The sequence below is a fragment of the Vombatus ursinus genome, unplaced genomic scaffold, assembly GCF_900497805.2.
Source record: "Vombatus ursinus unplaced genomic scaffold, bare-nosed wombat genome assembly UNPS02015255.1, whole genome shotgun sequence".
NCBI lineage: Eukaryota > Metazoa > Chordata > Mammalia > Diprotodontia > Vombatidae > Vombatus > Vombatus ursinus.
In genome coordinates this window covers 35006152-35033839 of record NW_020955033.1, presented here as the reverse complement: position 1 = coordinate 35033839, position 27688 = coordinate 35006152, and the positions used below count along the sequence as shown (strand labels likewise).

Genomic DNA, 27688 nt, shown 5'->3' with positions numbered 1-27688 from the left:
ACAACTAACAACATTTGGTAAGGAAAGAGATGACCCTACACACACATACTCTGGGCCATGAGGACGCAAAAACTTGGGGTTTAGACATTTTCCTTAATCCTTTTCCATTCTAAGTATAAGGAACAGAATCTAACCTGGGGGCTCAAACTGGGGGTATCTAGGTGTCCAGAAATCCAGGCTGGGTGGAACACTAGCCCCAAAAGCTTTGAACTTGGACTTGAAGGACTAATGTTTGCAAGAACCAATCTAAACTGAGAACCTAATCCCTTGGCTGGGAGAAGAGGGGAAGAGAATTTAGTCCCTGAGGAGTTATGCTTGTATATTTGTTTTTGACATATCTTTTAAGTAAATATAGTTATATAAAGGCTAATCTAATTTTAAATGGTTAAATAGAACCTGGACACTAGGCACAGTGCCCCTGAAATGAAGGGTTGGGGAAGGGCCACCACTGGCGGTGGGCAAACCTGATAACCGAAAAGACTCCAAGCCCCTCCCACAATGGGAATAAAATGCAACAGGCCATTCTGAGAGAGTGGAGTCAAAGCAAAACATATTGCATATGCATCACAAGTACTGAATGAGCATTTAACTTTGTTACTTCCAAACATTCAAAGGAAGTTTTAAAAAGACTTTCTCTTTTTGATCTTAGTTATTAGTGCCACTATCTCCTGTCTAATTATCATGGGCACACTACTCATCTATATTACGTAAACTGTTACAAAAGCTCTTTGAGGGCTGAGGCTATTTTTTTCTTGTTGTTTTTGTAGATTCAGAACAATGCTTGGCACATAGTAAGTGTTTAATAAATACTTGATGAATTGGATTGGATTTCACTTTGGAAAATGGAGAAAACTGTAAATCCTACCATACTTAGTTGTTGTATATATTTCGCTGTCAAGTATCTTTTGATGACAATGTGTCATCACCACACTGTACCAAACCTTTGAACAAATGCTGCGAAATTAAAAATTCTGAAATGAAGACACATTCTGGGATGACAGCACATTCCCAGGGAAAATAAATAATGTCCCTTCAGTCAACTAAGAGTGTTAATGTCTTTTATGGTTCCTAGTAGTTTTCTCACACATTAAGAAATGCTCTGTTGGTGTTTTACAGATAATACTATCCAATCTAATTTAGTTGTGTGTTTTTTTAAATAATACTTTGCAGCTTTGTTTATTAGTCCTCCTTTACAATTTTCTGTAAGTGGGAAAGGAGCCAATGGGTAGGGAAAGACAGAGGCCAAAAGCCCCTGAATTTCAGTCTGAGGGCTAAAATCAATGTAATCATACTTTCAAATAGATTCAACTACAACCTCATCAGAAAGAACTCTGACTTTGAAATGCTATACTAGCAGGAAGAAGAAAAACACAGAGAAGGTTGTGCTAGAATCATCTTTCTCAGTCCAAATACCTACAGGACAATCCTTTTTTTTTTTAATTTGTCTGCTGTTGGTTACCTAGAAATTTTAGAATTAAATATAAATCCAAATGAAATATCAAGATTTATTTCCAACTAATAAATCCACATACAAAAGAGAAAACTGTATGTGAAATACTGGGGAGTATCTTATAGACAACTGAAAGAAATACATAATTATCTATTGACCATTCAAAGTCACTAATCGCCAAGCTAGTTAGCTCATTGTTCACAGGTGGGGAAATATAGTTTTATTATGCTACAAGTTTTAGAAAGCCAAGATTTTAAAATACTATGAAAGATTTCATTGTCACCTACTATTGTCACCTAGCTATTGGAGAAATTTTTCTTTTTTTTCCCTTTTGGCTACTTTTGGTCAAAGCCAAAAGGAATGTAAATTCAAAAACAAATATAATATCTTGCATCTTTTCACAGGGTAAATGCAGAACTGTTATAATTTTAATATATGTACACTGAAGAACTTTTTCTGAAAAAGCAAGATCTCCTGAGGACATAAAATGCCATCAGAAACAATTGCCATTATAGAAAATAACACACTAGGATCCACAATATCCTTTACAAATAAGAAAATGAGTGAAAGATTGATTGGGGGCATTTGCATATTTACCAGTGGCAGAGAAGTCATACCACAAATACTGATTTTAGGATGTAGCACCCAGATGGCAACTTGTCTAATCACGTTTCAGTCAGGAGATAAATTGAGTTTATTTTAGTTCCAAATTTAAAGGTGGAATACAGTGGGAACTAGTATCTTACCTTTCTTCTGTCCCTTCCCAAAATGAATGGTGACTGCTTAAGGTATATAGGCTGGAGGATGAGAAAAACTGAAAACTGCCCACAATCTCTTGGGTGGGGTTGGTAAAGAGCAGAGACTGTTGATAATTTTGTTTGATTTTGAATAATGTTCACTCAATTGCTTGAAGAAAAATTAAGAAGAAAATAGAGCACTTTCTCAGGTACTATAAACGAGAAAAGAGTATTTCTTCTGGGAGAAGATGCTCCAAGATTTAAGGAAATTATATCTTAAGAAAGAATTTGGAAGGAAGGTTTTGTTTAATATGGAGAACAAAGTCTTGCTTCCTGAGCAAGCCAGAAGTGCAAAGCGAGAAGTCAATACGTTGTCAAAATTAGCATGCTGTAGTGGGATAAGCACTGTATGTGGGGTCAAAGGGGCCTGGTTAACAATCCCAACTGCTCATTTAACTTCTCTGTGATTCAATTTAGGGCCACTAGGTGGCGCCTGGAGTCAAGAAGACCTATCTTTCTGAGTTCAAATCTGGCCTCAGACACTTAGTGGCTGTGGGACCCTAGACAAGTCACTTAAACCTGTTTGCCTTAGTTTCCTCATCTATAAAATGAACTGGAGAAGGAAATGGCAAACCACTCCTGCATCTTTGCCAAGAAAACTCCAAATGGGGTAACAAAGAGTTGAACATTACTGAACAAAAGTGCTTCAATTTCCTTATCTGTATTTAACCAGTAGGGGGCTTTACTAACCATTAACCATATCCTATTTATCAGTTATGGACTCCACTCTGTCTTGAGGGAGTACTGGGAAAAAACCACCAAGCTCTCTATAGTTCTTAAGAGTGACTGATCTCTTTCCTTACAACTTCAAATCTCTCTGGGTAGCAATCCTCTCCTCAATGGTCTAAGAGGAAGGGCAGCTGCTGTGGATTCACCCAATTCAAATTAGGTCTTTAACTCTCATCTATAAGAAACAACCACACCCTCCCTTTATCTGTAGTATTTCATTGAGCTCAGTCATATGGTCTTGGCATAAGGAAATGACCATGCAAACAGAGAGATATGCATGCATACTGTCCAGAGTGTAAGATACTCCATAGAATTATACTACATCTATCATGCGGCCCACACAGATTGAGGCTGTCGCCAACAATTGCATTTCAATTTCCATTGTTTTCAGTTTATTCTTCCTGACCCCATTTGGGGTTTTCTTGGCAAAGATACTGGAGCTGTTTGACATTTCCTTTTCTAGCTCATTTTATAGATAATAAAACTGAGGCAAATAGGGTTAAGTGACTTACCCAGGGTCACACAGCTAGTAAGTTCCTGAGGCCAGTTTTGAACTCAGTTGTTTCTGAATCCAGGCCTAGGACTCTATCCACCTTACTACTTAGCTGAACACTAGACAATAACAGAAAGTTCTATCTTCTAACATAGCATTTTCCCATTTGGCTATGTATATAGGTCTAACAGCCAACTTAAACAAATTCAGACAAATCAAAGAGTTTTCTGGAATATATAATTATTGTCAATTTTTGAGACCCTGGACAAGTCACTTAATCTCATAGGACCTCAGTTTCACATTTGTAAAGTAAGGTTGAACTATGTGATCTCTAAAGTCCTTTCCAGCTATAATATCCTCTGATCCTATGAAGTTATAACCTGAGAACAATAACCTGTTACAACCAAAAGAGGTGCTGCATGATATGTCTGTCACCCTACCAGGAGATGTACCACATGCTGAAAACAGCTGCAAAAAGACAGACAAAAACATTACCTCTATCATCTCTCTCACGTTTTTGTTTCTTTCATTTACTTTTGGCATATATGTAAATACACACACACATATATATATACACACAAATATATATATATATACACACATATATATGTATGTACGTATCTACAAATGTTTATTTTAGTTAACAAAAACATTGTCTAACAAAAAATGGTATAAGCAGTGAAATATAAAACAAATGGGATGCAACCAATTACTAAAATGAAATAATTAGACAACTCAATTCTGACACAAAACTTCTAACCAAACAGGAAACAGAATGATGAGGAAGAAGGCAGTCTGACCCTTTAAATATCTGCCTACCATCTGGTACCCCTATACTGGTGAAAGGAATCAGGATTCTGAGGTAGTAGGTAGGCATCAAGGAGGTGAGCACCTAAGACTTTTCTAGAGAAAACACAAATAGTAATAACAATAAATCACATTTACATAGCCCTTTAAGATTGACAAAGCTCTTTTCTCACAACCACCTCATTAAGTAGCTTGAATAAATATGATCTCTACTTTACATATAGAGAAACTGAGACAAAGAGAAATTAAGGGACTTCTCCAAGGTGACAAATCTTTTAATAGAGTCAGGACTCTCTAACAAAGGTCTTCTTTCTTCCAACATCCAGTTCTTTCTACCACATTCTAATATGCTAATTTGCTTTAAGTTCTTTCCTTCTAATTCCAAATGAACTGTGATTAACTGAGAGAGTGAAAATAACTCAGTCATCATTAGTGCATTATAGACCTTTTTAAAAAAAATTGGTTAATTAAAAAAGAAATCTAAGATTGGACCATCATCTATCTTTTGTCTGGTGTAATTTATGCCATGATTCAGTACTCCCCACTATCCTTCTCACACTCATGACTTGTCTTGTCAGAAGAACATTAACATTTTGATTCTCTCAAAGCTCTGCATTTTATTACAGCTGACAACATCTGCAAGTAATATATGAGACTGATTAGTCAAAATAACAGCAAGTGAGGCAAGAAGCAGGGGATGGTAGTGAGGGAAGGGAAAGGAACTGGCAGAGAGCTTGCTGTCAAGCCAGCAAACAACTGGTTAAAACATTAGTTTTCCTTTTCTTATGAAAAGCAATCCTGCAAGCAAGCCTGGTAGATGTTTTACATCAGGCTATCCCTCAGACACCTGACAAACAGGAAATACAGAAGCAGTTTAACATCGCAGCATCCCTGATCCTCCTTGCTTCAGTGAAGAGCAAAATTAGCTTTTCATTCCTTCCATTTTCCCATGCTATGTGTGAGCAAAGAAAGGGGATTTGCTTACCAACACAATTGCCTGAACTGAAAAAATGCTAGTGAAACCCACTTGTCAATTCCTTAAAACAAAAGGAATCAAGGCTACCTGGCTGCCCTAGACAACCTTACCAAGTACATCTTATATAGCTGTGTTTCCTATCAAGTTTTTAATTTTACTCAAAAAAAGGCTATCCCATCTATTTATAAACATCTTCACTTAAAAGCATTTTCCCCTAACGATAAAAATAACAGAAGTTCTCTTTGGCCTTAAAGAGCCAAAAATAATGAATGATTTGAGTAGTCATTGAAAATTCTGGGTCAAAATAGCCATGAATTTGCTAATAATAAAATGTACTAGAAAAGAAATATAAAGTAATATTTTGATTTTTATTCTTTTTCCAATCTGACGGGAAGTTTCCTCCCTGGGCACTCTAAATTTGCAATGTATCAACAAAATGGCACATAGTAAATGCTTAATGCTTGTTGACTGACTTCCTTTTTCAGGGCCAGTGAAAAATTGTGGCATCTGCTTCCTTTGCCCCTTTCCTTAATAAGCAAGCGTTTCTTCACTAGCATTTTCCTCCTCTTTCACATTTAAAAAAAAACAATGTCTTATAAATACCACAATTACGGTTTAGCCTTGTCACGAAAAAAGAAGAAAAAGCTAAGTATGTAAAGCTAAGGAATAGGCAGTGTGGTGTAGTGGGAAAGTTCTGGATTTGGAATCAAAGAAGTTGGGTTCAAAATCCAACTCAGTCACTTCCTAGTAACTACCTGACCTTGGGCAGTCAATTCCAACTTTCTGGGCCTCAGTTTCCTCATCTATAAAATATGGGTGTTGGACTAGACAACAAGAACAACAGTAATAATAACATCTCACATTAATATCAGTCAATACACATTTATTAAGTGCCCACTATATTCCAGGCACTGTGCAAAATACAGGGGATACAAAAAGCCACAAGAGACAATCCCTGCCCTCAAGGTGCTTACTATCTAATGGAGGAGAAAATTACATTGTAATCTAATGTAATTTGTTATAAATATATGCAAAGAAACTATATACAGGATAAATAGGAAATAATTAAGGGAAGGAAGGCACTAGAATAAAGAGGGGTTGGGAAAGATTTCCTACAAAATATGGGATTTTATCTTAGCTTCACCAAGGAAGTAAGTAGGCAGAGTATGAGGAGGAAGAATGTTCCAGGGATGGTAAGGGACAGCCAGAGAAAATGCCCAAATATTATTTTAGAACCAGGAGGCCAATGTCACTGCATCAAAGAGTACCTGTCCAGGAGTAAGGTATAAGAAGTCTAGACAAGTAGGAGAAGGCTAAGTTAGAAAAGGCTTTGAATGTCAAAAAACATTTTGAATTTGATTCTGGAAGTTATAGGGAGCCACTGGATTTTCTTGAGTATATAGGTCACATGATTCAACCTGTGCTTTAGGAAAATCATTTTGGTGGCTGAATTGGAGTGGGGAGAGATTTGAGGCAGGTAGAGGCACTAAAAGGCTATTGCAGGTAATTAAGGCATGAGGTGACACTGGCCTATACCAGAGTAGTGGTGGTGCTGAGGAGAGAAAGGGGGCATATTGGAGAGATGTTACAAAGGTGAAATCAACAGGTCTTGGAAACAGAGTGGATATGGCGGGTAAAGGTAGTGAGAAAGTCCAAGATGCTCCCTAGGTTGTGATCCAGAATGAATGGGAGTACTTTATAGTTTACAAAGCCCTCTATATACATGATCACATGTCATCTTAAAAATAAAATAAAATAAAAACCCTATGAAATAGGTATTATCTTTTTCTGTTTTTTTTTACAAGTGAGAAAATTGAGATTAAGATTGTCATTTGCTGAGAATCTAATATTTCTTCCAGCCCTAACTCTAAGCTCTCTATGAGAGAATGAAAGAACCCAGAATAGCCAAAAGTAGAAAAGACTTATCCCAATTAGCCACAAGAATTACAGATGGTTTGAACCAAAAAGGGGGGGGGGTAAGTACTGTAATCAAAGGGAGAAGGATAAATTCTTCATAGATCAGAAGAAGGAAAAATGGGGGAACTGTGAAAACAAAATACACAGTAACCCCTCAAATGATGTTTAAAATTTATTTGAAAGATATTTACTCACATTCTCTGTTGTAATCCACTTCTTGTACAAGAATCAGGTCTGGGTCAATTTTAATGTGACCACAGAATGTCAATGTTAGGTATTCAAAGTCCAATGTTCATCAATTCTTAGACATGGTTCATATCAGTTTTCACTCTGAGACATACAGTTAAGACTTCAGGGGCAGCTGCTGTGAATATTGCCCCTGGCTGCTTGGGGGTAAAGTTTACTTACTCCCGCATCACACCCCCAATTTCTGAATAGGTATGGCATACATCACACAAAATACCACCTCTGGGTACTATTCAGACATGAGTTTTGTCAAACTCAATTATGACTTAATTTCTTAAAAATTAAATAACTGGGCTGAAGGCAAGCACTACACAATATACTATGAAGGTATGTAGTGAGTGAAAACTGGAGGTCATATTTGAAAAGATGGGTCAGATCATGCTATCTGTATTCCCTAAAGTCCTCATTTACCAGAAAAGGTGTCAGACTGGTAAAGGGTAAATCTTGGCTAAGCCTTATGTGCAAGTTCCTTTGTGTTCTTACTGCAAAAGAGTTCTGAACAGGGTCCAGATGGAATCCATACCTAATCTTTACCCAGAATCCTTCAACTCATCCAAGAGAATCCATTTTAATAAGGAGGTTTTAATGAAGACCATTTTTGCTATCACATTTGACTCCTCTATTTGCTGCTTCTTTTTTTTAAAGAAGGGATTAAAAATAATGTGAACATTATCCCTTTTCTTTTTTGTAGAGCTGTGAATTTGTATAACTATTCTGTACAGCAAATTGGAATTACGCAAACAAAGGCACTAAAATGTCCATACTCTGCAACCCAGAGATTCCACTGTTAAACATATACTATAAAGAGGTCAATCACACAACAAAAAAGGTCCCAAATATATCAAAATATTTATAGCACAATTTTTTTGTGGTAGCAAATTGCTGGAAACAAAGTGGATGCTCATTAGTTCTGGAATGGCTAAATGCATTGCGGAACATGAATGTAACAGAATATTATTATGCAGTAAGAAACATGGAGCCTAATGAAAACAGAGAAGCTTAGAAAGACTTCCATGAACTGATACAAAGTCAAATAAGCAGAATTGAGAAAACAATATACTCACTATAAATATAAACAATGACAACCATAAAACAATTGAAAAAAATAAATGTTGCAAAATTATAAAGAACTAGCTTGGCCCAGGAGATGAAGAACAGTAGTATATATGGACACAAGAATATAACTGGCTTCTCTATGTGCACAGCTATGAACCCACAAGGCAATTGGAAGCCTGGATTCTGTGGGGGTAGTCAGAAACCTATAGATTTGGGTAACTTGCTTCTGACTCAGGGTGAAGGAAAAAAAAGAATGCATAAAATTCAAAGATGCAAAGTGTTTTTCTTTTAAAAAAATGCTAGCATAACAAAGAAAGCCACTGGGGGGGGGAAATTTTTTCATTTTTCAAAAAGCATTAAGTTGCTGATGTGTAAATCAAAGGAAGCAGGTATTTCAGCAGGCTTCCCTCTGATGAAGAAGCAGGTAGCCTGTACTTCCCTACTGGTACAGCTCTAGCTAATGGGCAGGTTTTAAGTAGCAGCAATTAGAACAGGCATTAATTAAGGAATTAAATGTATCTTAATCACCAAATACTTGACAATTTAAGTTTTAATGAACAGTAATTAACCTGCAATTACCTGTATTACATGCAGGCTACCATTGTGATTTGTAGAGTAGCATACACAGTAACTTGCCATATATAGTAAATGGAAGCTGCATAAATGACTAAGGGCTGCAAGAATACCTCTATGCAGTCTCTGAGAGATCTTTCTAAATTCTATTAAGCAGCTGATAGAAATAACAAGATGGGAAAGGTTATGATAGCAATAGATGGCCAAGAAAACATGTTGCTTATCAAAAGTAAAGAGGACATTTGTCTTTATTTGTATTGACAACCTACCAAAATAAAATGCCTCTAAAGTTTAGATCTGAGCCAAAATGACAAATTATTCAATTTTGATCAACAAATGACAATTTTTAAAAGATAGTTAGAAATAAAATGCTCCCCACATATGTTCTGTTGATAGAAACCAAAAACATATGCTTTCCAGCATTCTGCATATTTAAATTCAACATTTAGTAAAACATATATGCAAAGCAATATTCTAAATACTAGAGATACAAAGATTTAAAACAACACAATTCCCATCTTCAAGAAGCTTACACTGTATGGCTTACATTCTAGCAGCAAGGGTAAGATCTAGCCCCCCTACTATAAATCAAAGTGGAACACATTAACTTTTTTTTTTTGGCAAGGCAATGGGGTGAAGTGACTTGCCCAGGGTCACACAGCTAGTAAGTGTCAAGTGTCCAAGGCCAGATTTGAACTCAGGTCTTCATGGATACAGGGCTGATGCTCTATCCTCTCACACTAACACTTAACCTCTAACTCTCTGGTCACAGAGTGGTCTGAAAGATTCAAATAGAGAGAGATCCCTCTTTTCTTCAATGTTGAGATCATCTCTGATATCTCTTCAATTCTTATAATCCTATGGTCCTGTTATTCTGGGTTCCAGTCAATGTTGTGCTGGAGCCAGACAGTACAGAGCCAATTGTTAAATTTTTCAGTGTAAGCACTTTCACCTCAGGAATCAGTAAGGGCTACAAAGCACAGCTCAATTTATTGTTTTCTTGATTGTTTAGACTTTTACAAAGAAAATATTAATATTTTGGTTTAAATGTAAAAGTATATTGTGAGTACATTTCACCTTACACACATACACCTTGTTGTTAAACATTTACCAGCACATCTCTAGATATAGTATTTCCTCTTAATTTTAGGAGGGTAAAGTGGGGGCTGTGGGTAAAGCACTGGCTTGGAGTCAGGAAGATCGGAGTTCAAATTTGACCACAGATTTTTTACTAGCTGTGTGACCCTGGGGAAGTCACTTCACCTTGTCTGCCTTAGTTTCTTCTTCTGTAAAATGGAGAAGGAAATGGCAAAGTAGTCCAGTCCCTCTGCCAAGAAAACTCCCAATGGAGTCATAAACTGCCAAATACAGCTGAAAAATGACTGAGTATCAACAACAATAGCAACAACAAATATGGTCTAATGGAAAAAAAAACTGAATCTGGAATCAAAACTAGGTTCAAACACTACCACTGACAACTATTACCTGTGTGACCTCTTAACCTCTCTGGGCTCCACTTTCTTCAATAATAAAATGAGTACTAGATGGACTGTATAATCCCTTCAAGCTCTGCAGCCAGGATCCTATAAGTTTTCTTTTCATAATGATGTATATTGTATTTTGACTCCAGCATGATGGAGGAGAGGAAAGTTTTAGAACTGGATCAAGGAAGAGCTGAGTTCACATCCTATCTCACTTAGTGTAACTCTAGGCAAATCACTTCATGTTGTCTGCCTCGGGTTTCTCATTTGTAAAATGGGGACAATAACAGCACTACTTCTAAGGGTTGTTGCAATGATCAAATGAGATATTTGTAAAGCACTTTGCAAATTAAAAGCACTATGTTGTTGCTCTTCAGTTTCAGTTATGTACAACTCTTCACAAACCCATTTGGGGTTTTCTTGACAAAGATACTGGAGTGGTTTATTTCCTCCTCCAGATCATTTTGCAGATGAGGAAACTGAGGCAAATATGGCTAAGTGACTTGCCCAGTGTCACACAACTAATAAGTGTCTGAGGCTGGATTTGAACCCAGGAAAAGGAGTCTTCCTGACTCTAGGCTGTCCTGCATCCACTGCACCACCTAGCTGCCCCCAGGCTGCCCCCAAAGCACTATATAAATACTATTATTATTACTGTTATTATTATTATTATTATTCTACCCAATATATAATGTAGCACATTTCTTTCACATTCTTAAGTCTACCCATTTAAAAGAAGGTGCCCTTCTCTATTGTATTTGGAGACTTGTGAACAAGCCCACATTCCACTATAATCATTCCTTTTATAGAATCCAATGATCAAGTTCAATGTGACAAACAACACATCAAAGTAAGTCTACATACCCATATTTAGATCAACGTAATTATCAATAGTAAACTAAGTGAATTAAATAACTAGAAGTCTTGTTTACAACCTTTACAAAAGGTTAGGTAAAATGTTTCGGTTTTGGTTTTTCCCTTTCCACAGGAGAGTTAATAAAGATATGCCTTTGTTGAAGATCACTCCAGCCTTATTCCCAGGAGCTTTCTACATGTAAATCTAGGGTTAAATCAATTTCCATTATTCCTCTGCCGTTCACCTTTTAAAGTCTGATCTCTCCCAGTTGTCAAGAAATTTAACCATCCCTTTAGCACTGCTGATTTTCACAGCCAGATGTGGAAAGCATTTTTGAAAGAAAAAAAAATTAAATGGCTCGATTTGGATTATATCCCAGCTTCTTAGACTAATAGATATTTTTAAAATTAAGCCCTTAACTGTCACTTAGCAGTCTTCAGAGCCAAGGTTATCAGAGTTAAATAGGATGAAAGTTCCCTACAGTTTTAATAACTATAGCTTAAGTGAATGCTATGTGGCCCACTGAGCTTGGCTACAATGGAAAGAGGACTGGAATTCAAGCCAAAAGACCTACATTTAAATCCCTGCTCTTACTTTTTGGGCAAACCCCTCAATTTTTCTGGCTCTCGGTTTCCTTATTTATAAAGTTACAGGGTTGGATTATATGATTTCTGAGTTACCTTCAAGCTTTAAGTCTATGATCTATTCGTTTCCATTATATAACAAGTAAATGAGGATTGGAGACAAGAAGTTTTCCCACGTTAAGTTGAAATAATTTAGCAAATTACTTATAATATAAATAATAAGTAATAAAATGATAATAGGTATGTATTTTTTATATATATATATATATACACATACATATTTTGTTCATTCATGTCCAACTGTACATCATCCCATGGGCTTTGTCCATGAGGTCTTCTTGGCAAACCACTGAAGTGGTTTGTCATTTCCTTCTCCAGTGTTGTCCCCATTTTATAGGCAAGGAATTGACACAAGTAGGGGTTAAGTGACTTGTCCAGAGTCATATAGCTACTAAGTGTCTAAAAGCTAAATTTGAACTCAGATCTTTCTGACTCCAGGCCCGGTGCTCTATCCACTGTACCACCTAGATGCCCATATATTGTTATAGCATATAACAGTCTATGTATAATGAATAAATAATAATAATATGAAATAAATGGAGTATTTGTCCATACTCTTCCTTGTTCCTTCATACCTCACCCCTTCAAAAAAATTATACTGCATAGAAAGTTGGTTGGATCAAGTTTCTTTCAAAAGGTTAGTGGCTCAATTAATTCTGAGAAATAAACTTGGATAGTCAAAGCTCCTCTTCGGGGGTATCTTTAACAACTTACCCTATTGACAAGGTATTATGACTTCATACATTTTTTGCCTGTAAAAACACAACCCTGACAAAAGGGGTAACTGAGCCTTTCTGAAATCAAAAACAACAGTATATTTTTTTAGGTTAAGAGCACCAACACATTTCAATTAATCAGTCAACAAGCATTTGCTACTATAAATGAAAAGTGAAGTATATATACCTGATAAAAGTTGGGCCAGAAGGTACTAATTGCCAGTTCTGCTCTATTCCAGGTGCCAGTAGGAGCTCCAGATATGTTCCAGATTGGGTTCCCCAAAGGACCATTATTGACCTTTACATAAACATTCAATAACCCAGGAAGGGAATGACTTTTGCTGGATACAAAGTAGTGAAAGTCAATGCAATGGGTGTCATTTTCTTTAAGCTGGGGTAAGAGAAGATGGGTCCTTTGTAATTCTGGTCTCCCAGATGTGTTAACCAACATGAAAGAGCCTGTCAAAACAAAATAAAAAGCAGTCAGACCCTCAATCACAATTTCTGATCACTATTTAAAAGTCATACTGATGGAGAAAAGAACAATTATTTGCAATATTAAACACAGTTCCAAACACATCTCCCACTATTCCCTCTCACACATATTACACAGATAAATTGGACTATTTGATATTCTGGAATATAACTCATGTTGTTCCAATTCCATGCTTTTGCCTAGGCTTCTCCCTCTATCAAAACACTCTCCCTGAATCCTCTTCCTCAGAGCTGTAACTAATGGGGCAACTACGGTTTTGCCCCAGGTCACTAAAGTGTACAGGACGTCAGCAGCTTGTGTACTCCTTTAGCAAGAAGAAAAACTAGGCCTAACATGCAGTTAACAAAAGTGATCAGATAAAATAGGAATTCAGCAGACAATGGGTCTCCTACCATGGGGTACCATGTACCATCCCCAGTCTAGACCAGCTTCTTCTCCCAGCACTGGCCACCCCAGTAGTTGCCTCATGGTATCTAGAAATCTCCACACTTAAATACCAGCACTCCTACCTCAGGGTCTCTTGTTCTCCCCATCCTACAAGGTAGTTTCCAAAGGCCCAAAGGTCTCCACCCCCTAGACAATGTTTTATATAGATCTAGTCCCCTGCTTCTACCTTCGGTATCACCTATCAATTTCTATCCTTCCCTAAATGTTCAATCCAAATGCCATCTCTTCCATAAAAGCCTATCTTCATCTCCTCTTCAAGGAGAAAAACAATGTTCCTTTTCTGAACATTCATGGCAATTTACTTATACTTCTCTCCTCACACTTTCATCACATTCCCAGCACTGACCCATGTACCTAGAACACAATGGGCAGTTAATGTATGCTTCTTGATTGATTGGCCTTGTAGTATAGTCATCTGTGTATGTGCTTATTTGGTGTCCTAGTGGACTTTTAAAAGTTCCCTGTCCCTCTGCTGTGTCATTTAAAATAGGGGCCAATAAAGAATTGTTTAATGAATAAAACTGGTTTTGAAATGTTGTCCAAATCTCTTTTATCCTTGTTATTGTGCCTAAAAATCACATGCCATAAGCCATCATAAGAAATTTAAAAGATTACCTGATGTTTACAGAGCAGTTTATATTTTTAGGATATATCATTATTATTACTAGGATTAGCACCTCTACTGAAGTTGATATTTGATACCTCATCATGGTTGAGAAGCGACCCAAAGTTTATAAAGGCGATGCAAGTGAAGCTTAAACTATCCCCAGCATGTAGCAGAGTGCCAGGCAAACAGTGGGTACTTAATCAATACTTGTTGACTTGACCCGACACGGACAGACTTCAAGCACATTTCTGGTTATTTCAGGATCAATTTGGCTAAATTTGAGATTATCATCAGATAGTCTGTCAGGTAATGAATTTTTCAGATGCAAAACTCTTAAAGTCCATTTACCAAGCTGTAGGGATTTGAATTTGCATCAGTAGACAAAGTAACTTCCTTGAAAAAAAAACCAAAACCCACACATCATCAAAGTATTGAAATAACCACTGGTGAAGGTGCCATCCCCCGACACTTTAATCACCTCTCTCCTAAGACCATGAAGTAACCAGGAGGAAAGAGCAGCATAGCTCCCATCGTTTGAATCACCTGGGAACTACCATTTTTATTCTTTCTATTGCAATAAAGAACCACCAGACTTGCTATCTGATCTGCAACTAATTCCTAACTATCCAGGACTTACCAATCACCCTGCAGCCATACCCTCCAGACACCCAGGCACTATCTGACCTGTAAAGGTACTTTAAGGAGCCCTGGACCTTGTTTTCCACATAGCTGCAGAACTCTTAGGACTTCTAGACTTTTCCACTTGCCCTGCAACTGACTCTTTTATAGGTGATGTCATCCTACGATTAGAGTGTGGGCTTTTTGATGGTAGCTCCTCAATCAGTTTTTCTATTCCTATCCCTTTGCACTGTGCTTGGCGCATAATAAGCATTTAACAGATGCATTTTCATTTATGGATTAATTCTTTCCTTTCTATTACTACTCACCGTATTAAATACAAATAGAAAGTGGGTCACAGAGAGATGGGGAAGCAACTTTATCAGACCTCTATAAAAAGTTAGTGACAAAGCCAGAATGAAATCCTTGAGGCTCCCGTTTTCCAGTCCATTACTTACGCTGCTACAGTCAGTTACCTCCATGTTACCTCAGCTGCCATTTAAGCACTTATGAAGAAAACAAACTACTACTCTTTTTTTTTTTTTGGCCACGGAGCTGAAGAAAAGGAAAATCCCAATAGATATTTGAAAAGAGGGCATTTTTTTCCCAAAGATGAAACAAGGCCACTGTTCTCTAACCATCCTACTGTTCTCTAACCAATCAGTCAGAATTTCTATATTTTGTATATTTGTCACCAGCAAAACCCTGTAGTTTTGATTCTGTGTTCTTAACCCATAAAAATCATCCTTGGTAAATTGTACACGTTTCTGAACATTAGACCAAGTGATCATAATTGTTCAAATCTGGCTATACCTTCATACCAAGAAAAGACCAGAGGAGGAAATCTTAGTAATTTGTTCTATAATATTTCCAGGAACAAAGTCACGTATGTTAATTAGTAGATTCCACTTAAATTCCTCATTTTTAAAACTACTATATTTAACAAAAGATGTTAACAAAAGTGAATTTTAAAGCAACAAGTAAGCAAAAATGCAGAAGATAAAGAGCAATTCTGTTACTCCCTTATTTAATTTACACTTTGAAAATACATGGAACTGAAGTTCACAATTTCTTATCAATCTTCTTTGTTATTTTTGGTATATTGAAATGTTTGTGTTTGCTTTTAAGCTCAGTATAAAAAAGAAAATTTAAGGTAAAAAACAGAAGGAAAATACCCTCCTGACAACAACCAGATCTCCCTCTCCCCTCCAAAGGAAAGAAAATTAGGCCATTTGTCCTTTGCCAGTCACAAATATGAATTGCCATGGCCAAGGGTAGCTCAAGAGGGCCACGGCAGCCAAAACACTCCCACATCAATTTGTTAATCCTGGACACAGGCCATTTAAGTGTGGATTCCTCTGTGAGGACTAGGAGGCTGACAAAGAGAAAAGCTGTACCTGGAATACAGGCCCAGGGGAGGAAAAGCAGAACATCTGGTAGCTTCCTATTTTAGCTAATTCTTCTTGCTATGTGCTAAACTAGTTCTGAACAACTAAAAGACCAAAAGGGGTTTTAACACACTCTAAAAATTTTAGCAAACTGAAGATAAGTCCCAGTCACTTTACGTGAGCCATGGTACTGCCTGTGCATCAGTTTGAGATGTACTCTGTAGAGATACATGATCAGTGCTTGGGTTGTTTACCTTAATTTTCTTTTTGGTTAAAAGGGTGGGTTCTGTGGAGGGTAATTGGGAAATGACAGTCATGTATAAAAAAATCAATAAAACTTTTTTTTACAAGAAAGATTACTGACAGTAGTTCAGGCAATCACATCTACCAATTCTTTTTAGTACCCAAGGATATACCATTTATCCTCTCATTCTGATTACTGGACCTCATCAAAGGCTCCTAGGTGATTTCTTGCTACTCTCTCTAGTCACCTTGAGTTCCAACTTCCTATCAGCCTTATTGCACAGTGATTTTGTCTTTTTTCAATCAAACTGAAGTTACACTCAAATTCACACAGGATTTTGAGAATGCTTTTTTTTTAAATCATCTTTATCCTATCACTCATGTATTCCTTTATAGCCAAACAACAGTTAACTCACCCACTATTTTTAAAGACTTCAAGGTATTATTTCTATTCAGTTTCAGACAAATCATCTGTTTTTAGAAATTCTCCTATATGGCTGAATGTTTAATTTTCACCTTCGGTTTCAATGTTTTGACTGTGAGAAAATGCATTTTCAAAGAGTAATTGGGTTTCCCTCTGTACTTCCTTCTTTACCTCTAATTTTTTTTTTCTCCACATAAGCCTTCCAACTGGGCATATAAATAAAAGGAACCATAATGCAAATTAACACAGAAATTCTGTTTGTGTTCAGATAACAAAACACCCTGAAGTCACTGGTATCTCAGTAGTGAATAAAACCATGTAGGCATTTGAAAAGGATTCTGAGTTGATAGCTACTTGTTAAAAAGTGACAGTTTTCAGATCTAGACTTTGAAGGTCTTTAAGAATAATTATCTGAGTCTCCCGGAAAAGAATAACTCTCTTATGTGCGTAGAAGAAGTCCACATCCTTGAATCTTAGAGGGAATTAAATTTAGCTTAATAATATCTAGTGGCAAATGCTTTTGATTAGTCCATCTTCCATCATTGTTTGTGACAGCAGTAATAACTGTATGTAATTAGTTATCCTTTTCTAACCTATCATTATAATTTGCATTAGTCTATTAGAGGCTCTGGAGTTTAGGGGTTTTGGAAACTGCATGATTTATTTGCTATATATGAGAGGTTTTGCTCAGTGAATAAGTAATAAAATTTCTATTATCCGGCATAGTCAGATAATGTCTGTTCTGGTTAATCAAACAACTGAATATAATTAATTATTCCTAATTATTCTAGCTGATAAACTTTATGTTCTTCATTACCATTACAACATTTACCCTCCAGATTTCCTTCTTTCAGACTAAATAAATGCAAGTCTTAGGACCTTTTGCATTTTACATATCATTATTTATTTTAAATTTCTCCTGTATAGTCTCTCCAAGTTTTATCATCCTATCAAATTTGTGAATGCCAGAGCATCAAGTAACAGTGTAATCAATTGCCATAAGAACTAACACAGCAAATAATTTTGCAACTGAAGCAATAATATAAAATTGCTTACACACACACACACACACACACACACCATGAAGAGTTGGTATAGTGGCTGCATACTTTTGCACCCATTAGCTTTATGCACCTGAAACAAAAGCCTCGTTTGTTCTCAATTTATTAGGGGCACTGATTAGCACTACATTGCTAAGGAAAGTTCAGAGATGTATAAAGAGGGTAACAACCACTTTGCTCAAAGTGCTGATAGCTTGGGGAAGCAGAGATTCTTTCTGGCGATGGTCCCTCTAATCATTTCACTGTCCCTCTTCCCTTGCTCACCACCTTTAGGGTAATGTACCTGTTACTTCTTCCCCCCTCTAAGTTTTGTATTCTCAGGAATCCGTATGTTCATCCCTTCCTCCTTTTCCCAGGATTTAAGGGCTTGTGATCATCAGCCAGGCCACAGGGGCACAGACCACACTCTCTGGGGGACAGACTGTCCTCTATCCTAACACGACTGCACAACCCAGATACCCTTCAATTAAATTTGCCCTTTCGTAAGAATCCCTACAGTAGTTACAGATTTGGCATGTTCAATTTGTGGCTCATTGTGAACAAGATAGCTCTTCCTGTCATATTTATTTTAAGAAATTATTAATACCTCAGTTTTGCCAAGTCAGGCTTCCAGCCACTCAAGCATCCATAACCAAGCTGTTGAACCAGGAGCAAGGTCTAAGTGGAAACACAAGAGGGTTTCTGGATTTCCGGTAGTAAAGAAAAGGCCTGTCTGACTAGAAAGAAGGGTGCATTATCATCATGGCTAGGAACCTCTATAAAAAGCTAAGCCCTTGGGTGTAAAAACTGAATAGAAACCTCAAAAAAAGACAAGAAAGGAGAAAAGAAAAGACCTGCAAGAAGATGCTGCCAGTTGACTCAACAGTGGCAGGAACGAAGAGGCAGTGAGCAGAAAAGTCTCCGACGATAGACATGGTAGCAATCCCTAACAGCATCATCCTATTGTAAAAGAAGTTGAGCACCCCAACTTCTTAGCCTGCCATTCAAGGTCAAACTACATAGCAACTAATGGTAGGCTTCCAATAGTGCCTGGAAGCTTCTCTGATTTACATAGCAGTATAATGATCAATATTCATGATCATAACTCTGGGTTTTCAAAAAGTTTATGTGATTAGTTTAGGCTCTTAGATCATGGATTTAAAATAGGAAGGAGGGACCCTAGAGATCATCTAATCCTAACCCCTCATTTTTTAAGAAGTTAAATGACTTAAGAAGTTAAATAAACTCAAAGTTATATAGCTAGTAAGTAGAAGAGTCTGAATGTGAACCTAGGTTCTCTAATTCCCAACCTAGACATCTTTTCACCCATCATACTGTTTTGTATGCAAATAATAATAAAAAAAACATATATCCACTGAGAAATGTGGGATAAAATTTGGAAATATTCTCATAAAACTGGTTAAAATAAAGTTTCAGTGTTCTTTGATCACTTGGGAAACAGATTTATTAAGCAGCTGCCATATTGCAGTCTCTGTGCGAATCAGTGAAAGTAAAAATACAAACAGAAAGATATTCCCTGCCTTCAAGGAGCTTACATTCTAATGGGGAAAGATAACACACAGAATTGTCATATCACTGCTGATTCATTGTATCTCTGAGGTACACAGATCTCCATTTCTATTTATTGTATCTCATTCTATAGAATTTGGATCACTTTTTTTCTATATGTATTTTAGGTAACCATTTCCCTATAATTCAAAGGATCGATGATCTCTTCCATGTGGGTACTCTGTCCACTGGTGCAGAACTCAATCCATCACAGAATCACAGTATTTCAAAGTTGGAAGTGATTTTAGTGGTCATCTAGTGGTCTAACTCATGCCCAGAAAGAATGCTCATTATAACAGCCAGCTAGTGGCCATCTAGCCTACATATGAAGACCTTCAATGAGGGAGAACCCATTAACTCCCAAGGGAATCTATTCCACTTTGGGATAGCTCTAAATGATACTAAATTTTTCCCACATCAAGCCTAAATTATTCTCTTTGTAACTTCCACCCCTGACTGCTTCTGCTTTTGTTCTCTAGGTTCAAAAATAACAAATCTGACTCCTTTTCCACAAAATAGTCTTTCAAATATTTGAGTAAAGTTATCATATTCCCCCGAGTCTTTTCTTATTCAGGCTAAACATTCCTAGTATCAAGGCCAAGTTTATTTTGAATTTCACCTTCAAAATGCTAGAATAAATAGTCCTCCTTCAACCCAGAGTTATCTGTGATCTTAATTAACATGTCTTCACTACAACTGCTGAGGTTACGAATAATGAAACCAAATTGCACCAAATCCTAGGGAATAAAAAGCAGAAATGCCTCGTGAAGGAAGCTAAGTGGACACGAGAGTAACTACAAAGGAGAAAGACTATTCAGGACCTATGACACACCATTATCATTTTTTTAAAAATCCCACTTAGCACCAATTTAAGGTTTGCAACAAGGCTGACAGATCTGTTGAGGAACCCATTCTTTGTCCAACATTTATTCACGATTGTTTGCATCTTGATATCTTAGCCCAGGGGTGGGGAACCTCGGGGCCACTGGTTCCCCACCCCTCTCTTAGCCTATTGCTTCTCCTATATTCCTACCCAAAATTCAACAATACACACACTAGAGTACAGCTCCCTGAAACACACACTGGGCTTACCAAAGAGTGGTTAAAGCTTTAATTTAGAACTTTTGCCATATTATAAGAATGAAGTGCTCTTCCCGGTATTTGTTTTTTCTCCTTGTGGCTTCTGTGGAACCAAGCGTTCATTCATCTGACATGCCATTTCTTAACATGGAGCTACATACATGAATATGCTTAATCTGATGCCACAGAATTAGGAGGAAATCTATGGAAGCCCATCCATGACTATATGACCCCTTAATGGTTTGGTCACTTCTGCTGCTTTGAGAGAAGCTATTGTCTACAAAGTGTACATGTTAGTTATTACTACATCACTGTCTTTGAGATTGCCTATATCTACCACCATAACAACTAATTATTAAGATTAGAACGACTGGCTGATTCTATAGATAGATGATAGATAGATAGATAGATGATAGACCAACAGACATCTAGATAGATATACAGTCAGTCTCTAAAGAAATATAGGGAGTTTATATGTATGCATTGTGTATTTATATATAGTATATGCATTATGTGTGTACATGTGTATAACATATATACACACATATGTATTGCTTATATATTATGTGTGCATGTGTGTACATGTATGTACCTGTATATATTTTTCCAAAATTTCTTAGACACAGATGAAAGGATTTTTAAATTGTGCAACAATATATACATATATACATATATGTGTATAAATGTGTGTGTGTATATATATTGTGTGTGTGTGTATGTATGTGTGTGTGTATATAAAACAATTTAGGCAATTTTTATCCACTAGAAGTATTTTCAGAGTAAAATTCAATTCGACAAACTTTTATAAAGTACTCACTATGAGAAAGACCTTAGTGTATAGTGAAAAGAGAGCTTGCCTTAAAGCTAGGAAGACCTAAGGAAGACCTGCCTCTAACACATCCTGGATATATGAGTCTGAGCACATCCCTGAATCTTTCAGAGCTCTAGGCAACTCAGTGTTCTAAGCAAGTTACAGAGAAGGTACAGACCAGCACTGGCAAAGAGAGTTTCCTGACCTGGGAACTCCTTATAACAATGAAATCACAGTTCCAGTTCCTATTCCCTCTATCAATGAGTAGCTAAAGCCTTAATTTAGAACTTTTGCCATATTATAAGAATGAAGTGCTCTCCCCTGGTATTTGTTTTTTCTCCTTGTGGCTTCTGTGGAACCAAGTGTTCATTCATCTGACATGCCATTTCTTAACATGGACCTATGTACATGAATATGCTTAGTCTAATGCCACAGAATTAGGAGGAAATCTATGGAAGCCCATTCATGACTACATGACCCCTTGATGGTTAGGTCACTTCTGCTGCTTTGAAAGCACCGTGTAGGAGATTACAAAGGCAAAAATGAAAAACAATGCCTGACCTCAAGGAACCTACATTCTAATGGATAAAGAAAGAAGAAAATATAATTTGAGGAGACAGCAAACATTATGTCCTTGAGAGATCATCAGCAAGTGCCCCAATGAAGTGAGCCTAGAAGGAAGCTAGGGTGAGGATGGCAAACATTCTAGGCATAGGGACCAGCCTCCATAAAAGTTGAGGCAAGCGATGGAAGGCTAAGTTCTGGGAATAGCAAGCAGGTCAATTTGGCTGTAATGTAGAATATGAATAATAAATATGGATAAGTGGGCTAGAACCAGATTGTGATGGGTTTTCCTTTTATCCCTGGGGCAATAGAAAGCCACTGAAAATACCACACTTCATCCAAAACAGCCCTTTTCATTAATGAACTTCATTTGTGGTTTATTATTTATACTCCTAGTTGAATAAATAAAAACATACAGTAAAGGCAAATTAGACTCAATTTATAAAGACTTACATAAATAAATTATATGACCTAAAACACATCAGCAAAGTCAGAACATGATGCCCTGTCAACCAGTCCTGTAAAAAAAACTTGGAGGGCTACTTGTTAGAGGAAGAAAAAAGGACCAAAGAATGTCACAGTGAACAGATGAAATCCTATGAGTTCCCATTTAGAAAAGCGATGGGCTTCCCCTTTATAAGAAAAGTGAATACTTAATAAGAACTAAATTGTGTTACAGTGTATCATTTAGATGCACCATATTAGCTGCTTAGCTAGAAAATATCTTGAATCTACTCTCTAATTTATGAGTAAAGAACTGACTTAGAATAAAGTAAATACAACCTTTTAATTATTTGATGCAGCTAATGACTATCTCACTATCTCAGAAAATGAAACAAGTACTACAGTGGAGTGGTGACAGACAGCCTCATTTAGAAGGGTCTTAAGAGATGGTTTAATTTCCCACATGTCAAGAAATTATTGATTGACAACTTTGGAAAGTGGCTTCTTTTTGGTTCTAAATCCCAGAATGGCACAACTCATCACAATATAAGATTTCTCCATATTCTTCCAAATTGCTGTCAATTCTGAGCTACCCACTGCTCCCTTTCATCTCCCTGTTCTAACTCCCTCCATCATGGATCAACTGAATGATGACATTTTTTCCAACATAAAATGATTGAATTAGCTTTAAAATGTAAAATACCAAACTCAGGAAGAAATCAGTACACAATGGTGAAACATGGCTTTGAGTGGTACATAAAAGGTCAATTATTATATCATTATGCAGTAGGTTTGAAAATAGTGTCTATCTTTTATTTTTTCTGGAAAAATCGTCCGTTAGCAGAGGTGAGGAACTTTCGGCCTGAAGGCCACAAGGTCCTCAAGTGCAGCTCTTTGTCTGAATCCAAACTTCACAGAACAAATTCCCTTCCTAAAAGGATTTGTTCTGTAAAACTTGAACTCAGTCAAAAGGCTGCACCCAAGGGCCTAGAAGGCCACCTGTGGTTTCGAGGCTCCCCACCCCTATGCCAGGGTATATACTACTACTTTTTTAATTAGTAAGAATCTATTATGTCTGCCTCTCATTTCTTGCCTCCCATTGGAAAACAAAAGGCTGGGGGGAGGGGAAAGGGAGGGAGTCCTTGTAACAAATAGGCAGAGTTAAGCAAAACAAATTCCCCTATTGGTCATGTCCAAAATTATGTCTCAAACTGAACTGTGATTCCTTACCCTCTCTGTTAGGGAGTGGTTAGCATGTTTCCCCATAGGTCTTCTGAAATCATGGTTGGTCAGTGCATTGATCAAAGTTCTTAAATCTTTCTAAGTTCTTTCTAGCTCTTCTTTCTTTCACAGAATCTCTCAAAGCTACCTCTCCTTTGATGAATAAAGTTGTAAACAGTTGACAATCTCCTTTAATGTTGGCAAGCTTATTGTTGTAAGCATCTCCTCCCTGCACTGTTCCATCCTGGGCCTTGCGGCTATCGACTGAAGTCACCGAATCCTTTAGGAGACGTACTAATAATCACTTTGGGAGGGAAATGGTATCTGGTATCTTCCTCCTCACCATCAGAGGCAACATCAAAATTTCCAGCCTGTAATTTATGACCTTCCATGCAATTTCCTACCTATCAGGCCTAATCTTTTAAAAAGAGCTTATTTTGGAGTCAAAGGACCTGGGTTTGATTCTTGCCTCCACCATTTATTAGCTCTGTACCCCATGGGCAAGTAAATGAAGAGGAAGGACAGATAATCTCTGACATGCCTTCTGATGCTAAAATTCCAGTCCTATGATCTCTGCACCATAAACTCATAGACTTGAAAGTTGGATGGGGCTTTAAGAATCCTCTAGAATCATCTTATTTCTCATATCAGAAAACTGAGCCTCTAAGAGATAGGGTAACTTCTGCGCAGCCACAAAGTAAGCAATATTTTTCAAGGTCAAAATTCTAACCCACATCCTCTGACTACAAAGCTAATAATGATTTCCTACCACGCCAGGGGTCTCAAAAATCTTAGCATAGTTTGAAGCTGTTAAAGCTAATTAAGTCTTAAAACTGCACTAAGACTTTTGAGACACACCATACTACACTGGTTCCTCATCACCTACCAATAGAGAGCAGTACTGACCTATTATCCAGGAGGAAGTTAACTACCCTGCTTCCAGGAAAAGGTGAAGGTTCTAGTGAAGGCTATAAATAATGAGAATGATATAGGAAATGCCAAGAAACAACGGTAAAATGGGATTGGTAGAAAGCTTTCTCAATCATAAGTGTCAACAAGGGTAGTTTTTGAATTAGAAAGTACAGGGAAAACTTTGCAGAATTCCAAAAGACTATTGAGTTTTCATGAAGCATCTCTGGCTTAGACAAGGAATTGTTTATGTGGCCTACTCTTTAGAAAAAATTAATAGATTACACAAACAGAAATAGCAATCAGGATGACTAGAAGCTAACAAGTATTGTGTTTGGACTCTAAACCCTCACACACACACACACACACTCCAGCTCTCTTTAAAGCCTCTCTTCTGTATCTTCCTCCCCCAAACAACAAGAAGCAAGCTTGCTGCCACAGCATGGGCTTTTTTATGTCATCCCTGTAGCTTTACAAAGCATGTTGATAACAAAAAAAAGTAAAACAAAGACACTAAGTTTAATCTACTCCTTAAAACATAACAAAGGTCCATTTTAAAACATGAATTTTAAGGGTTTTACCGTGCAAAAAAATAATAAAATCAATGAACATCCTGGTTGCTTCCTACTGATATTAATAATACTCACATGATTTTATTTTAAAATGTGATTTAAGGTCAAATTATTCAAAACAGATGTTCAATTTCCTTAGCTTGCATAACCAAAGAGAAGATAAACATTAACTTCAATATCCTAGAGAAGGCTGAGAGCCAGAAGTATATTTCTGATGAATCATAAATGCAAAGGATGAGGTTAATTGTATTCTGTTTTAAAATACACCTAAGAATGCTCAGTACTAATGTTTCAGCTACAGCTATTGCGGGAAGCATTTACAAAACTACATATACTTACCAGAAAGGGAAGAAATTCTAAAATTCTGAGGCCACTGTATGAAGTATTATAGTGGTATACAGGGGATAGAGCAAAGAATTTGGCTTCAAAAGAGCCAGTTTCCAACCTCCAACACTTAATATCTCTGTGGTCACAGGTTTGTCACCAAACCTTTCGGTTTTTCCCTATAAAATAAATTGATGGGGCAGCTAGGTGGTACAGTGGATAGAACACCAGCCCTGAAGACAGGAGGACCTGAGTTCAAATCCAGCCTCAGACAAAACACCTGACACTTACTAGCTGTGTGACCCTGGGCAAGTCACTTAACCCCAATTGCCTTAAAAAAAATAAAAGGTATAAAATCAATTGATAATAATAATTCTAGTGGCCACGTGCTATGAAGAAAAACACTTACACAAATTTAGCTCTTAAACAAAAAGAAAATGGTAAGTCTGGCATGAACTGTTTTTAATGAAGCTAAGTAAGCTAACCTAGTTATTTATAATCACCACTTCCTTTTTTTAGGTATTCACTAATCATCCTATTAATAATAAGTTATAGCTTTTTTCCAAGAATCCAAGTCAAGCCTGGTAGCCCAGAGTTAGCAAACTCTATTCTCTTCCTGCCATTTAAAGGAAGAGTTGTCTTTCTCTTGTCCTGATATGTTTCTCTTCTGTTCCCCTAGGTACTTCAAAGACCAATGATTGCCTCAACAATCACATTTGCCAATTTTTTCAGATAGGATATAATTCATCAAGGACAGCTAATTAATTTGCTATCTTCTTATTTATCCTTAGTATCAATTCTATGTGAACCATTTTTAATCTGTCCTTTACATTCCAGAGTTCATTCTCTTTACCTGAGAAAACAGAAATAACCCAAAATCTGAACAGCTCTACCTTCCTTCTCTTATCAGTTATCCTCCTATCCACCTGGAAGGGACCAAAAGATGATTAAGTTTTGTTCAAATATTATGTGTTTCTATTACCACTACCATTATAACCAATATCGTTAGAAAGCAGATAGGAACACTCCATTTATAATTCACTCTTATTTAGCAAATATCAAAATGTCCATTCAGGTGCATGCCAACAGAAATAGAGGCATGTAGACAATTGCAAGTCTGGTAGCACTTGATTATGATTTTAAGAACCCACACAGGTGAAAAGCAAGCTGCTACAAAAGGTGTAATGTTCATAATAAAATATTCTGTTCCTCATAAAAGTTGAGGTTTTTGTTTTTTATAAAATGTGCCCACGAGTGGCACGGCTGCTCTAAGTAAGTCAAGTTCTGAAGAGCTAAGGGTTACGTTTTAAAATTCAACCTTCAGCACAAACAGGTCAGATGCTTTTAAACTAACCATTATTGGTAGAGGTTTGAAAGCTACTTCACCCCCTTGAGAGTTTACAGCCAAAGTAACAATTCTCTTAGAGGAGCATTTTAGATAACATCTTTAAACCCTTTCATTAAGCAGAATTACTTTCCCTAGAGAACGTGGGGGCACAGAGGAGAAAGTGGAACTATAGAATATAAAAGGATTCCTAAGGTGAAAAAAAGTTCTCAGGAGGCAGAATAGTAAAATTATTATTATTAATCATTTCCTTTGGCTCAGCAGCTGAAATTTATATATCCCTATGTAACTATCAGAAACCACTGGTCATACTGAAGATAAGAGAAGGTAAGACTTCAAGGAAAATCACTTAAGTGAACTCAGCTATCTAGTAACCTCACCTATTTCCAAAGGAATCAAGAACAAGGAAATAAGGACAGACAATAAGACTTTGGAGCAGCCAAAGTAATTATCGCAAAATATATTCACTAAATTCATTATATTTACTCTACTTACAGGGGAGCCCCTTGGTCTCAATGTCTTCTAAATTCTTATATTTTAACAAGCTAACAAATTAGGAAAAGGTATATCTGACAGAAGAAAGATCAGACAATATGGGAACAGGAGAGAAAAAGTGTAAGAAGCAGAAAAAATAACTCCTGAAGTACAATAATTCTCTGACATTTAGCATAAAAAAGAGGCCTCCATGCCAAAACAGGTCACAGGGTATTATGATCACAGGCTTTAGAGTCAGAAGTAGTTATTTTACACATGAAGAGACTTCAGTCTCTTATTATTATATTATGGATATAATAATATATTATATTATATGGAATCATATAGTAGTTGCGCATAACGATGACCAA

General features: G+C 36.9%; 1 protein-coding gene across 5 annotated transcripts in view; it reads right to left on the bottom strand.

The window, feature by feature from the left end:
- Positions 1-27688, bottom strand: part of LOC114031828 (receptor-type tyrosine-protein phosphatase mu) — a 958139-nt gene that overhangs the window by 610403 nt on the left and 320048 nt on the right. For all 5 annotated transcript variants that reach the window (XM_027846963.1, XM_027846964.1, XM_027846965.1 and 2 more), the window contains exon 3: positions 12929-13200. In XM_027846963.1, coding sequence (XP_027702764.1) covers positions 12929-13200 — 272 coding nt within the window. The remainder of the gene's footprint in view (positions 1-12928; positions 13201-27688) is intronic.